Source organism: Leuresthes tenuis, unplaced genomic scaffold (genome assembly GCF_036924035.1).
Source record: "Leuresthes tenuis unplaced genomic scaffold, fLeuTen1.0.hap1 SCAF_11, whole genome shotgun sequence".
Taxonomy (NCBI): domain Eukaryota; kingdom Metazoa; phylum Chordata; class Actinopteri; order Atheriniformes; family Atherinopsidae; genus Leuresthes; species Leuresthes tenuis.
This window is the reverse complement of record NW_027325365.1, coordinates 11,992,029-12,007,353: the sequence shown is the minus strand read 5'-3', so window position 1 is coordinate 12,007,353 and position 15,325 is coordinate 11,992,029. Positions and strand designations below refer to the sequence as shown.

Sequence of the window (15,325 nt, the reverse complement as noted above, 5' to 3'; positions counted from 1 at the left end):
CTTAGATTTAAGGTTTAAGGTTTCTTAATCATGTCAATGGTGAAGACATTTTTATCTAATCTGTGTTACAAGGACATGGTTTATATAATATAACTGTAGCAACCTCAGCCTGGGGACAGCCTGAAAAATTACATGTCTTTTAGAGATTATCTAACAGAACGACGTGACGTGAACTTACGTGAAAGCATTCAACTCCAGGACATTAAAACAAGGTTCAAATATTGAACATATGTAACTGAAATCAAATTAAAGCTTCATATACCATGATATTTGATCTAGTAAGCCTGAGCTAACTCTGTTTCATACGTTTTGAATTTGAAATTTTATAAAAAGCTTCTTTTTAAGGAAAGGAGTGAAACCTGGATAACTGAATGCATGCTGCTGCTTTTGTGTATTTGTGAGTGTAAGTACATGACAGCAAGAAAGTGCAGATGAGGCTTACAGACAAGCCTCCCCTGAAGACTGAGTCAAACATGTGCTGGATGTGACAGGAGTCCAAACAGTGACATGATTATTGTGAAAGGGCCATACTTATAATGAATAGTGCCACACAATTACAGGCAGCGGCGACACTCTGCACTCCATAATGACTAAACCAATGACCTGCCATTTGTTTAACAACATCTATTCAACTGAGGATTGCAGCCTCTTCCATCTCACCACATAATTTTGAAGTGCCACGTCCTCGTCATCATCTGTCAGATCACAGTTGCTCTGACAGAAATGTGTACAGACAAGCAAAACAAACATTTTATAGCAGCACAGCCTGATTCAAGTCTCACTCATTCATGAGTAACATATCATTTCCATATTTTTGTGACAAAAACAAGTTGAATGCCACCGTATTTGATGTTTGCTTACAACGAGTCAAAGAGTCACAATGTGTGCTTATTCAGGGATAGCTTAAGGCGATTAAATTACTCCGCAGGTAGAACCAATTTATATCAGGTTTAATGATAATGTGTCTGCACGCACAGGTGTGTGTGTATTGCAGAGATAACAAGAAGGAAGTAGAGTGTGTTCTGCAGTGTGGTTAGCTCTGTGTGTCTACCTTGGTAGCGTCTATGTGGTCCTGCAGAGAGTCAATAAAGAGGTCACCAACAGGCTCCCAGGCATCTCTAACCCCCTCTGCCTGCTCCAGGGCCCCTGCCAACTCCTCCATGGCTGCCTGGATCTGCAGAAGACGCTCCAGTGTTCTCTCCATGTGTCTGGAAGTTTTGTTGAAATGCAAACCATTATGGTTTGTTACCCAACCTATTAAAGTTTGGAACCAATACCAGCATGCAGTAAAACACACCGTTAATCTGTTATAAACTGTCATCCCAGTATGACCATGTACATAATTATGTTTTGCAAAAATCTAAAATTTACAGAGCCTCTAAAACGCAGTAAGGGGATTTTTTTCAACGGAACTTTAGTAGTGACAATGTAATTCCCTGAAAACAAGTTTTAATACCCTGAATCTGATTTTCCTGATCCAAAATGTTTGATAAATGTGTTTTTCTAATTCCAATTCCTGTAACAGATTATAGTTGCCACATTGTATAATTAGATTGTGATAATGGTATTTTGTGTGTTTTATTGCTGCACACGCATACAGTCAAGAGAAGTGAATAACATTAGACTTTAGAGCACTAAAATTCACAGGCATTTTTGCACATAAATATGCATGCTTTTTCCATCATTTACAGTATCGTTGAGCAGCATTCCCCCATTTTTTCCATGTGCTCTAATTAGAATTTGAAGCCGTTTCAAACATGAACACTGAAGTCTTTAAGGTGAAAGTACAAATAGTTTGGTCTGGACTTTTGCAGCAATTGTTGTTCACACAACAAATCTCAATGGGAGACTTTCTGCAGAAGTTGTGCTATCCTGGTTGGAAGAAGGGTGTGTGTGTATGTGTGTGTGTGTGTGTGTGTTGGGAGGGGGGGGGTTCTAAAGAGAGCAGGAGGCTGCACATAAGGCAAAAATGGGGCTTTGGAAATTGCTGTCTTTTTAATACAACACACTGGGAATAGCAGAAGAGGGTCCTTATTGTGTTTATACAAGTACTGCACGTATCTGTATGAACCCACAATGTATGAATTTCCACAAGAAGCATGGAGCCACTGATGCAGATATTTGTGTTCCCTGGATCACCTCCAGAACATTGCAGACCACTCCAGGGGTGTGTAAAAAAAAACGGTTTCAGACTGAAAACAAAATGTGTTTCTACATTGAAACAAATCTCGACTAAGATATTTATCAGGTATTGATCTTGATTATAAATCTTTCATCACCATTATTCTCACAAACTCACTGTAACCTTCAGAATTCTGCCTTTGCTTTTACCTTTGCTTTTCCTACTGTGCCTGAATATTAGACAGAGTACAGCCACTCAGGGACAGAAGAAGTAGCCAAATCCCATACTTAAGTTCAAATACCAGTACATACCAAATACCTCGATATCTTTGTTAATATATAAACTAAATTGACTCATTATACAGAAAAATGGGCCATGCGAAATTAACTGTATTCTGTTACAATCAAGTTTTTAATACTGGTGATTTAACATGTAAGCAGCCTTTTACTGCCCCTTCAAAAAGGCACAAGATAAATGTATGGGTTTGTGAGATAATTATGGGAAATAGAAAGAAACAAGAAAGAGAGTGCTACGAGACTAATGTGTAGTCTTCTCATCTTTCTTTTGTCTCTTGGGCCCTAATAAATCATTTAAAAAAGTTTACAGTGGGACTGTATGTTTGGTGTCAAACAACTCAGAGAAATCTAAATAAGAAAAGAAAATGTTGGAGTAAATTTTTCTGGTGCAATATACTGTAGTGGATTGTAAAATAAAAAGTTTAATTGTTTGAATCTGAAACAGATCTACACAATGCTTGAAAAAAGAATCCAACCTATGCCGGTCCACACAGCGTGCTGTGAGTTTTTCCCACAGGTCGCTGGCCACATTCGCCTGCTTCCATACAGAGCGGCTCACATTCAAGATCCGCCGACGAGGAGACCCCTCTGCGGAAAGTGGGAGAGGTTAGATAGGGGGTAAAAAGCATAAAGGTCCAAATGACAAGACTGTAAAATAATGCAGATGGAAAAATAACAAGGTAGATAAAACAGCCAAGTTAAGAGGTTAGATAAGAGAACAGCAATAATTAGAAAAGAATGGTTTACCAACTAAGTGATAAAGAAAGGCAAAGGGAGAGTAAAGACAGTACACCAAAGTGTTTCAGTATTCCCACAGTGAGCACCCAGAGGAGAAAGCCAAACACTAAGAGGAAAACGTGACGGTGGAGAAACGGAGAAGAAAGCTGTATTATTGATCTGAGCAGATGGTACTTTGGAGCTGGGGAACTACATCTAATTGGTCCTGAACTGGATCCTTTCCCTAAACTCAGCGTGACTCCAGAGGACAGATCACTGCTAATAACTACTAATGGATAACTTCACCTGCATGGGCCCTAACAAATGAACTCAGGGGTTCAGCCAGGGGGGGAATACGAGTGTGACATTTTGGCTGGCGCAGCAGCTGGCACAAAGCATGGGGGGAGCAGACCTTTTCCGTCAGTCAGGGTCTCCTCAGGTTCCTGGAAGGGGTGCTGTGCCAGAAAGGCCTGGGCAGATTCCAAAATGGAGTAGATGAAGGGCCCGCGAGACTTTACATCCTCCACAAATGCCTGCAGGGAAACAGAGAAGACAGAATAAAAGATAAAAGCTATCTCCAAACTTGAACTTGTGCCGACTTTGAATGAGATGACCTCATCTCATATAAAAGTGATGCTCTAATGCAAAAATTTAATAACAAATTATCAAATGACAAAATCAAAAATAATGTTTGATTATGACATTCTATGCATGTGCTTATTCTACTCAATGTCCCTATTACTTAAAAGAGCTTTCATTCTTTCCACACACAACACACTGCACACTGAACAGACTTGTCCAGCTTGTACAACATCTGTTATATAGCTGTAGGAATAAACTGGACTGGACTTGTTCTACATTTCCCAGGTACTCCCAAAGTGTCCAGACCATGGACAAGAACAAACAGTAAAGCACAGACTTCAGTTATCATCAACCTGCAGTCGCATTTTAATTAATCTAGTAAAAGTGATTTATGACCATGAATCAACATCATGAACAGATCAAGGAGAAAAAATAGATTAACCAACATAATCTCCTGCTCATTGTTGAGGAAATTTAAGAATAAATGTCACTCTTCACAGGAGATGAATAACATGAGACAGGAAACTTTAATCCTTATTTGGGTGTTTATTCAGACAAACGCTTTAAGAGGAAGCATTTTTGACACCATCAAGCCCTGACGATGAATAACAAGTAAAGGAAAGATAGAGAAACAGTTATTCTAACAGGCCTGACACACTGCCCCAGTTCATGATCTGGTTACTATGGTTTCAGAAACCACAGATAGAAAAGATGATACCAGTTGGAAGATACCAACTGGAGCCAGAAAGCAAGTTGAGATAAGCAGTAAAGAGGTCACCCTGACCCCCCACTCATTCCCAGCCTCACACAAATGGATTCATGGAATAACTGTTCTGTAAATATAAAAAGGTTAGAAAATAAAGTTGAAATAAGATTGTATCATGTTTTGCTACAATCCCCATGAAAAAGAAGGATATGTTTACATTATTAAAACAAGTAACTTTCATGTTCTGACAATACATTTTCATGATGTGAAATACATCGTATTATTCAAAAAAGGCAGGCATGCCAAGGAATTAGATGGCTAAACAAGGAACCGCCTACACAACCTATCCTCTAGTCAGCCACTCAATCAGATGCCAAGCACTGGCAGAAAAGAGGGAAAATAGACACAGAATAAGACTTAATGCAGATTAATCTTTTGAAAATTAAATGATTGATTATCCATGGCCATGATTAACTCATAAAAACCTATTCTAAAACCTAAAGATTCTTCAAAAACGCACTATATCGCCAAAAGTATTCACTCACCAACCGAAATAATTAAATTCAGGTGTTCCAATCACTTCCATGGCCACAGGTGTATAAATTCAAGCACCTACGCATGCAGACTGAGTTGCTCTCAGGAGCTCAGTGAATTCCAGTGTGGTACCGTGATAGGATGCTACCTGTGCAACAAGTCCAGTTGTGAAATGTCCTCAACAACTCAGCCACGAAGTGGTAGGTCACATAAAATGACAGAGCGGGGTCAGAGGTGGCGCGTTGTGCACAAAGGTCGCCAACTTTCTGCAGAGTCTATCACTACAGACTTCCAAGCTTCAAGTGGCCTCCAGATTAGCTTCAGAACAGTGTGTAGAGCTTCATGGAATGGATCTAGCAATTTGATAAACAAGTCTGGGTATGGCGGTTGCCAGGAGAACGGTACTTGTCTGACTGCATTGTGCCACAAGTGTAAAGTTTGGGGGGGGGGGGGGGATTATGATGTGGAGTTGTTTTTCATAGCTGGGTTTGGTCACGGAACTCTGAATGCTTCAGCACAGAGGTTTTGGATAATTTCATGCTCCCAACTTTGTGGAAATGGTTTGGGGATGGCTCCTTCCTGTTCCAACATGACTGCGCACCAGTGCACAAAGCAAGGTCCATAAAGACATGGATGAGTGAGTTTGGTGTGGAAGAACTTGACTGACCTGCATAGAGTCCTGACCTCAACCCGATAGAACACCTTTGGGATGAATTAGAGTGGAGACTGCGAGCCAGGCCTTCTCATCTAACATCAGTCTATGACCTCACAAATGTACTTCTGGAAGAATGGCCAAAAATTCCCATAAACACATTCCTAAAATTTGTGGAATGCTTGTTCAGAAGAGTTGAAGCTGTTATAGCTGCAAATGGTGGGCCAACATTATATTAAACCCTATGGATTATGAATGGGATGTCACTTAAGTTCATATGTGTGTAAAGGCAGATGAGTGAATACTTTTGGCCCCAGTAACTTGGGGATTTCTAGGAAACTGGAAAAAAATGTCATTACCCACAAAGCCATTATTTCTCAGTCTCTGAACGTAGAAATGCAATATATAAACCCTTTTATTTTCTAAATGTCTGTCCTTTATTGTAAGTGTCTTAATTTGTGCCTTAATTTCACTTCAGGTTTGAAAGAGAAATACAGGGACATGTTGTATTCACTCTTGAACTGAAGAAAGCATAAATAGGCAGTGTTTGTTTTGTTTACTTAAATATGTGGAGTAGACATGACATCAGAAACCAACTTGCACATACTTTTGCTGATAAGTTACATAACTAGCAACTGAATTTCATATCAATGGGTGTCAACAGCTAGTAGCTTTTCTAAATCAGATAGATGATGGCATCTTCAACCCCATCACAGGGATGGTAAGCAAAATGTAGTCCTGAAAGGTTTTCACTTGCTTACTGCATTCTCAATATTCCCTCTGTGACCTCCAGTTTATTTACTTGCAATTTTACATTACCCATGGTGATCAAGGGAAGAGATGGTTTAGACTTCCTCAACCCATTCCTTTCTTTTGCACCTGCCCAACTGTGTTTCCTCTTCAATTTGGGGTCTTTTTCCTAGATGTGGAGTTTCTGAAAGTTCAATCATGTAACCTGGTTTGTAAAGAATTTTTCTGCTGGTATGGTAATTTATCATCACAGACATTAAAATGTGACAAAAATACAAGGAGAAAACAACCATTTAAGATGCACAACTCCGAAACTGGTGTTGAGGAATCTCTCAAAAAATGATTTTTTTGCAGGGAAAAAAAAAGCTCACTGGAATATCACAACAATACACACAATATGATCGGAGCTGCTGCAACTTGCTGTCAGTAAGATGAAGAAATATCCCAAATGAAAATTACTTTAATATATAATAATATTACAGTATATAATGCAGTGTTATTTGTATATACATACTACATAAATGTCAAAAGCTCTAGCAGCAATCATTCCAACAGCACAGCATCCAAACCAGAGTAGAAAAATGTTTCACAAATCAATGTTTTCACAGCAAAAAGCTCAGCAGACAATTTCTAGAAGATACATTGAAAAGCACAATGTGCAACTGGCTGCCCATTGTGAGGCACCATCCTAGCACAGTTGCATCACATGGCATCAACCCAGTCAGCATGGCTTTATTTTTTTGAAAACATAAACAATATCTTACATCTTTAAAAGAATTTATGTGAAAAAATGTCAAAGTTTATCTTTGTAAAACCAGTCAGAAATCAGTTAAGATGGTTACATTTTTATTTTTTAGCCCTACTTAAAGCGTATACCATGTCACATTGATTAAGACGCAAATGCATAAAAAAATCAAAACACCAACTGACGTGCAAAAAAAGCCTGCATAAATACATGTTTTAAATTAGTCACTGGATATACACACACAGGCACACACACACACAAAAGCAGTGATCTACAGGCAGGACCACAAGAGATTACAAGGCTGTCTCCTTGTGCCGAGAGCCCAGGGCACAATAGGAGACCCAATCTATTGGGAGAGCTGGTCATCTGGCCTCCATGCACAGATGTGCCAATTAGCTGTGAGCCCAGCTCTTCTCAACTGTACCCACTATGCAAATTACAGACCCATTGCATACAACAGTGCACATGTAATTACAGACCCATTGCATACAAAAATGCACATGTATGCACATGCCTGAAGTTTGTGCTTTACCACTGAGCATATACCCAGGAACTTTCGGGGGTCTTGAGGAAAGCTAGTGTGTCAACCTTCTTCATTCCTCTGCAGTAATCTTTGTAGTGTATAAAACACACTGCAGGTGCGAGACTTACTGCCACTGATATTCGCTCTCTTCAAAGTAATTTATTTAGGTGAAGCCAGCATTCTCAATCCTCTTACAGTATGAGGAGATTACAATTTCAGCTAAAACTCTACATTACAAGTTTGAATTAGCAGTATTGTGAACCACAGTAGTGACTGTGCTTTGGAGCCTATTAAGAACTCCAGGACCAGAGCCCAGCAGGCCTGATAACACCCGGCAAGTAGAGTTAAACAGAAAGACCAAAACAAAACACCAACAAACACAAGCTGGCACTGAGCTAACAAGCAAAAGTGTGCAACAATGGAAAGCTGGAGCATGAGATAAGATTCCCGGTGCAACGGTCATAAAGAAAAACCTGCCGTCTGTCTTTCTCCTCTTCCTCACTGACACACTGTCTCTAATCATAAATTTCCCCCTCAATTTCACATTCTTGCCTCTTTCCCCTTCTGTACCCTCGTTTTACTTTTCATCCTCTCCAGCTCGCTATTCTTTCTGTTTAGCAGCTTTGCTGCCCAAAGAGGAGCTGAGCCATGGATTCCCTGAGCCAGCTGTCATGTTAAAACTTTAATTCCAGCTAAATTTCACACTCAGAGGCTTCATCTTTGGTTGGAGGAACATTAAGAGCGGAGCCTTCAGATCAGATTAAGATACATTATGCATTGAGTGGAGAAAAGTCAGGGGGAGGAAATGGCTTCATTGACTTGGTTTAACCATGTTGATTGCTTTCCTTTTACTGCCTCTGGATGCTTCTCCCAAATGTGCTTTTGACAACACAGATGAGGATAAATTTTCCTTTTAATTTCCCTTTCACATGAAGCACAGAATATTCTGCAGCTGCACCAAATACAATTTTTTTTTCTCTACAGGGATGCTCAGTCCCAAGCCCGCACATCTATACCACTGTCGTGCTAAAAGACATATCCTTGTCCTCTATTAACACTCCAAATACGCTTCCAAACTAAGACTTGCACATGTGTGTGTGTGGGTGTGTGGGGGCGTGCATCTGCAATGAAGTGCAGCGCAAACTACACGCACATAACGACAACAGAATAAATCCACTTAATATCAATAATTCACATGTCTTAAAACGCTTTAATTCTCTATAGAAAACTGGAAGGCAATTTCCCTCTCTTCTTTGTTGGAAAAGTTTTACTGCAACCAGACGCTTGGGAAGCAGAGGCATCACAGATTATAAAGACGTGTGCTGAAAATGGAACAAATGAGAGAGGAAAGGAGGGAAGCGGATAGAAGAGGAGAGGAAATGTGCAAATACAAGGAAATTATGGAGGCTTGTGCTTCAGTTTTAAAGGGAAGGTTTGGAGAAAATGAACCAACAATTGTGGCTTTAAAGCATGACAGGCAGACAGAGTGCATGAGAAGACGCTGGAAAAGAGAGTAGGAGAAAAGCCAGGAGAGATTACCAGGAAAGGATGGAGGAAGAAGGGGAGTGGATAGTCCAGGATAATGTGAAGCACCAGCTCAGGTGTAAGTGAGGTGAAGCAGCCAGCAGAAGCCACAAACCTCTTCCTGTCAACACAAGTTGTCCTCAGAAAAAAAGAACAAAATGACAGCTCAGAAAATTGGAGAGAAGGTTGAATGGGAGAACAGTGCTGTGGTTACACTGTCAATTACAAGTATGTGTGCATTTAAGCTGCCGCGTACAGTTGTGTATGTGGGTGTATGTGTGTGCGTGTATGACTTCTCTAGTCTTAGTTTACAAGACAGATCAGTTGCAACTAAGCTGATTTACAGGAATGTGAAAGAATACTTCAAGGATTTCAGGTTGTGCTTCTCCAAAAACTTGTGTCAAACAAGAGCAATAATCCACACAATAGTTGCATCCTTCACACAAACCTTCAAGCACAATTTGCAATAACTGATTACGAGTACATTAATTCTAATTAATAATTCTAAAGTGCGATGAAGCTGCACATCTTCTTGTTGTCTGCAGATATTTTTGAACTAGCTGACAATCTGGATAATTGTTAGCATTAAGACAAACAGACACACACCCACATATATCTGCCTGCTGGGCATTGTTTGTTTATGCCAAGTTTATGAGTCTCTCTGAACATAGGCCAATAAAATATGTCAATTAAAAAGAGAGACTTACATCATTGGGTTTTGACATGAAAGCTTTTCTTTTGGACTCTTGAATAAAGAGTATTAAAACTTTTGGAGCAGGGATAGGCTTATGGCCCATAAAAAAAAGGAAATTAAATTAAATTAAATGTTTAAATTAGCATATCATAGCAAACAGTAATTGTCTTAACATTAACTGCAGCGTAGTTGAAAATAGTGTCACCTGCTTCACTGGAACATGCTACTGAGTCATTGCATCCAAGCACTGATCTTTGAAGTGCAGTTTTATAACAAAGTAACAAAACTCAACATAATAATACAAATTTACCAAATCCACTGAGTATACAGAACTACTTCATTGGATTGAATTCAAAATTAAACTAGGCACTGAAGCTAACCCGTACAACCACAATTGATTGGTGGCTTAAAAAGAATAAATAGGGTGATCAACAAGCTGGACACAGATAATGCATAGAGAACTGCTTACAGCATCAACATCACTATAATCCATACCACAAATCTGCTAAAAAGACAATGCCAGAAAGCATAAAGTCCAGAAATCAATTACCAGGGTCTGGGAGTAGAATGAGGCTAAACAATTAGATACAAAAGAAATGTATAAATTTGCTTGGTTGAATAAGACTTATCTGCTTCTGAAACACTCCCACTGTAGTATGAAGTCACATAAAAACGGAAGAAAACCCTGTTGTTCATCTCACATTGTAGAGCCTTGTCTGGTGGAGGTCAGAGCTCAATTCTAATGTGATCAGGTATCAAGGCTGTGCCCCACTGACATCCCCTTTGATCGCTGTGTTAGATTAACTTTCACTAAGTGCCATCACTGACAACAACCTAGAAATAGCTCTAACAAGGAAAAAAAAAGAAAGCAGATCATGTGGTTGAGCAGGGCCTGTAAAGAATTAGACAAAAGCATCCCATTGCAATCGTTCAAGTGTGACCACAACAGATTAGCAACTAGAAAATACAATGAGCTAATGGCTAATCAGCACTTAGGCCTAGAAGTTACCTACTGCACATGAATACAGCTGTTTGAAACCATTTCTAATGTGACTCAAGTAAGAATAGACACATTTGAGACAGGTCAGGTCTGCACAGAACTGACAGCAAAATGTTCTGGAAAGATCCTGAGTACCAGTGGCATGATGCAGACAGTACAATAACCTGGCTAAATTAAACTTTTATATGATAAAAAAATCAACATATCCCATAAAACAAAAATATTCATTACATTACATCATTACAAGTCATTTGGACAACTTTTTTGTATTATCCTCATTATGCCTTCTACAGGAATGAGTAAAGTTTTTTATCTTATCACTTTCTGGGTGGAAACTGTAAAACCTTGCCTATAGACTATTATCACTGTTCACTGGCAGCAGCTGCTCTTCGCCAGGCGGTGTGAAATATATTCTAAACAGGCTATTAAATTTTTAAGATATGCACCTATAAAATCTGCAACAAAAATCGTCTCAGCAGATGATGTTCACACCGACGTCTACCTGTAAAGAGAAACATGGCTTTAAGAAGCCTGCCTGTGATCCCTAAGAGGAAAACTAATTGACAATATTTCAAATTGTCACCCGAGCTTCTGACTGTGCAGAATCAATCGACAACCAGTGATTGAACTCAAACAATGATCCCTGTTTCTTTTCCTTGTTGTCAATATGAGGTTGAATATATCTTTTGAGCAGAAACACTTATTTGTGTCACTGATCGAAACAGTGTTGGCCTTTGAGTATGGGAGTGCCCTTGAAGAGATTTAAAGGCCAATTCAAATCACTCAGCAATGCAGGAATCATCTGACAGCAGATGTTGCTTCTGTCAGTAATTCTACCTGATGTTCCCTTTTACCCTAAACTTCATACTGACTACTATAGTGTTTATTCATAACCATCAAGTGTTACTTGTTGCTAACAACGAGATGAAAACTAATGCTTAAGTGGCTCATTGTTAATGAAAGCATTAAATTTACATAATAATCACTTAAGCCTTTTTAAAATTATGGCTGCATTGGCTAGATTGTGAGTTTGTGTACGTGTAGCTCATTGTCCGACTACTGCTAATTCCCTTGTTCACAGCTGTGAATAAGTATGTCAATATGCCTGGATAAATGAAGAGAAAATAAGTGGAATCTGGATATTCTGGATATTCATATGCTTGACTGCAAACATGCAACCTTTTAGTTCAGTTGAATGTAAGCAAAAAACAGACAATGTGTTTATTGTTGGAGGCTGCTATCCTTCTTTTCATGGTGTCAAATCATAAATCATTTGAGCAAAGACATGTTTGAACTGTTTCTCTCCTTCTGCAAAGTAATTCAAGTAAAACAATAAAATCAACTTTCAACTGCACCAACTCTGCACATCACTCCTGGGTGATCAACGAAAGTGCAACAACTTTTCTGCTGGGATTGTTTGCCATTTGGACATATTTGTTGTATTATTTAAGAAAAATCATCCAAGTCAGCCTCAGTTTTGAAATAATGCCAACATCAGATGGCGATCTGTTAGAAATTTAATCGTGCCACTATAACAGCTTTTATTTATTCTGACTGCAGCATCCAGTGTTTTGTAGCTTGTGTTTAAGTTTATTTTGGAAAAGAGTCTTTATGATAAGTAGTGATTGAATTACAAAGTCCACCATACACTTTTAGCTTAAATATACAAAATAAATCTTTGCCTAAATGTTTACATGCATGACATGCATTTAATAAGCCAGTGTTCCATTCTAATATGAGTAAACCTGCATTCTCATACTGTGTGAACTCAGATGGTTTTATGTGCTCAGATGTTATGCATTTTGCACCAAGGTCCATTGTTGGCATTCAACAGCTTGAGTGCTCAAAGATCATGTGATATGTATATATTCTATACTCTATAAATATATATATATATATTCTACACTGTCAGACTAACAGCTTAACTTCTGTTTGAGAGCTGGAATCATTAAAGGCAACTTTTTTTGTTGGACATTATATGAGAGAACATTAGTAAGTTTTTCTTTCTTCCTTTTCCTTCCCCGACAAAATAACATCTGGGAGTCACGGTTCGCAATGGCTGATCTGCCAGTTATCAGGAACGATGGTGTAAGGGAGGACCCAGATGCAGTATTTCTCAAAAAACTTAAAAGGTTTATTTCCAAAGACAAAAGGTCAGAACATAGGACGCGGCTGAGCCGGATATCAAAATTACTAAGCGTTAGTAAAACAAAAAAAGACTATGGATAAAGAACAAACACGACTATGAAAACTGTGGCTATGAATTAACAAATAAACTATGACACTGTGAGGCAAAACCTAACTTTTCTTGACTGTGACATGAAGGGTAAGTGAGGATTCTGCAAAGACTGTGACTGAGCCTGGAAACTAAATGCTGTGGAGAGGTGATTGGTGATGATGTGCAGCTGTGAAACGGAAAACAGGTGTCATGAGTGACCCTAACGTGGCAGGGGAAAAAACATGACCTGAAACCTGAAAACATAACAAATGACCTGAAAATAAGAATATTAAAACATAAACTGTGACACAAGTGAGTCTGAAATGCACATGTGGTGGCTTCATCTGAGTTTAGGGAAGCAGAAATGATATTGTTGAGGTTATGTATTTAACAGACACTTTTATCCAAAGCAACTTACAGGTAGGCAGATGGAGTAAGAAGATCTTGCCTAAGGACACCTACTGGAGGAAGGTCAAATCCCCTTTCATGCAGAGGATTTGAACCCAAGTCTCCCACATGAAAGGTGACAATCATACCACTACCCTATCCAGACCACTGTCCAGTCAGTTATCATTTACATTTTCTACCTCTGATAAATAACATAATATGAAAGAACAAACTGCTATTCTAATGTTGTCATTATCATGCCATTACATTATCTTCCGCTTATCCGATGTCAGGTCGGACAGGTAACAGATCCAAGAGGGAAACCCAGACATCCCTCTCCTCAGTGACACTCTCCAGCTCCTCCTGGAGGATCCCAAGGCATTCCCAGGCCAGAAGGGATGCAGTACAATTCCTCTAGCAAGTTTTGGGTCTGCCCCAAGGCCTCCTCCCAGCTGGACGTGCCCAAAAAAACTTGGAGGCATCCTAACGAGATGCCCAAACCATCTCAGTTGACATACAGGTACATGCTGGCCGGGTAATCTGAGCTGCTGTTCGATGCATATGCCCAAACAGTATTTGCCTGGCTGTAGCCTGGCTACCACATGGGGTGCCCATTACCCTTTTCTGGGTGAGGTGACTCTTTTACACTAGTGCAACTCCATCAAGGCTTTAAATCACTCTTACTCTGATCCCTTCCCTGAGATCAATTTGCCATGCAGACCCTACCAGGGGCTACCACCCCCGACAACCCCAAACAACACAGTTGTTGCAATGTTGTGTATTTCCCGTTACTCATGATACAGAGGAATGAAGTAAATGTCTGGAGTATATAAACTTATTTCATTTGTATTCTAGGAGGCAACCAGATCTTCAATCCCCTCTGATTTACACCCTGTGTAGAGCAGAGAGAGGAACAACCATGATCGTAATTCATGATTATAAATCCGCTTGTCGACAACTTGACCAGCAGAGCCAAGTAAAGCAAACACAACACAGAACAAGAGAGCTAATTAGTTATTGCTCTCTCTTTGCTGCATTTATCACGTTGCTGTTTTTCCCAAAACTTTGTCATAACAAAGTATTTTCTTTTTTACTTTTTTTTTTATGCCAAAAGTGTGTTTTTGTCGAGTTGGTGAGGTATGAGGTGGTACTGTAAAGTGCAAAGTACGGTGTGATACACTTTACATACACTTCCAGCTGTAAGCCTACACACATTTTACAGATGAACACACGTGACCCAGGGCACAAACGCAATCAATTTTTCATATAGCTGCAACATGGACGCAGGTGCAGGTCTTTAAAGTTAAAGGAGGGCAGGAGCACACAGCCTCCATGTCTACATGAATTAACATAGCATTTGTGCTTATGTTTGCTCTCTGGTTAGACTTATCTAAATTGTTATAGGATGTACTGAAAAGATATCCTCTATTATTTTACCTGATGGAACTCCCTTTGGTGCTGGACGGCCCCCACGTCTCCTCCTATGGGCAGCTGCTCCGACAGCTCCTCGTCCTTGGCTGTCAGCCATTCTATGATCTCCTGCAGAGAGAGCTGCAGCTTCCCGCTATTGTCAGAGAAGGCTTCTAGCCGTGCCCTGCCAACAAACACGCAGAGTTAATTTAGCAAACATTTCCGACACAAAACCCAAATCCTGCAGATGGCATGTGGTCTCTACATCCCATTGTCCAGAATGAAAAAATAGTATTTTTCTTTGATAAGATTCAAAACACAGATTTAAACTCTTCTTTGTAATCCAATAATGAGGCAAGGGTTTTGTTATCTTTAAGAATTACCTTGAAGCAGTTTACCACATACTCTGGATAAAATAGGCACGTAATGTAAAATCATATGAAAACACTTTCAATGCCCCTTCAG

At 39.5% G+C, this 15,325-nt stretch overlaps 1 protein-coding gene across 1 annotated transcript in view; it reads right to left on the bottom strand.

Moving 5' to 3' along the window:
* drp2 (dystrophin related protein 2) overlaps positions 1–15,325 on the bottom strand; it is an 84,464-nt gene that overhangs the window by 44,537 nt on the left and 24,602 nt on the right. The window contains exons 2-5 of the mRNA XM_072395439.1: positions 14,888–15,044; positions 3,548–3,668; positions 2,895–3,006; positions 1,052–1,208 (exon numbers count right to left, since the gene is read on the bottom strand). Coding sequence (XP_072251540.1) covers positions 1,052–1,208; positions 2,895–3,006; positions 3,548–3,668; positions 14,888–15,044 — 547 coding nt within the window. The remainder of the gene's footprint in view (positions 1–1,051; positions 1,209–2,894; positions 3,007–3,547; positions 3,669–14,887; positions 15,045–15,325) is intronic.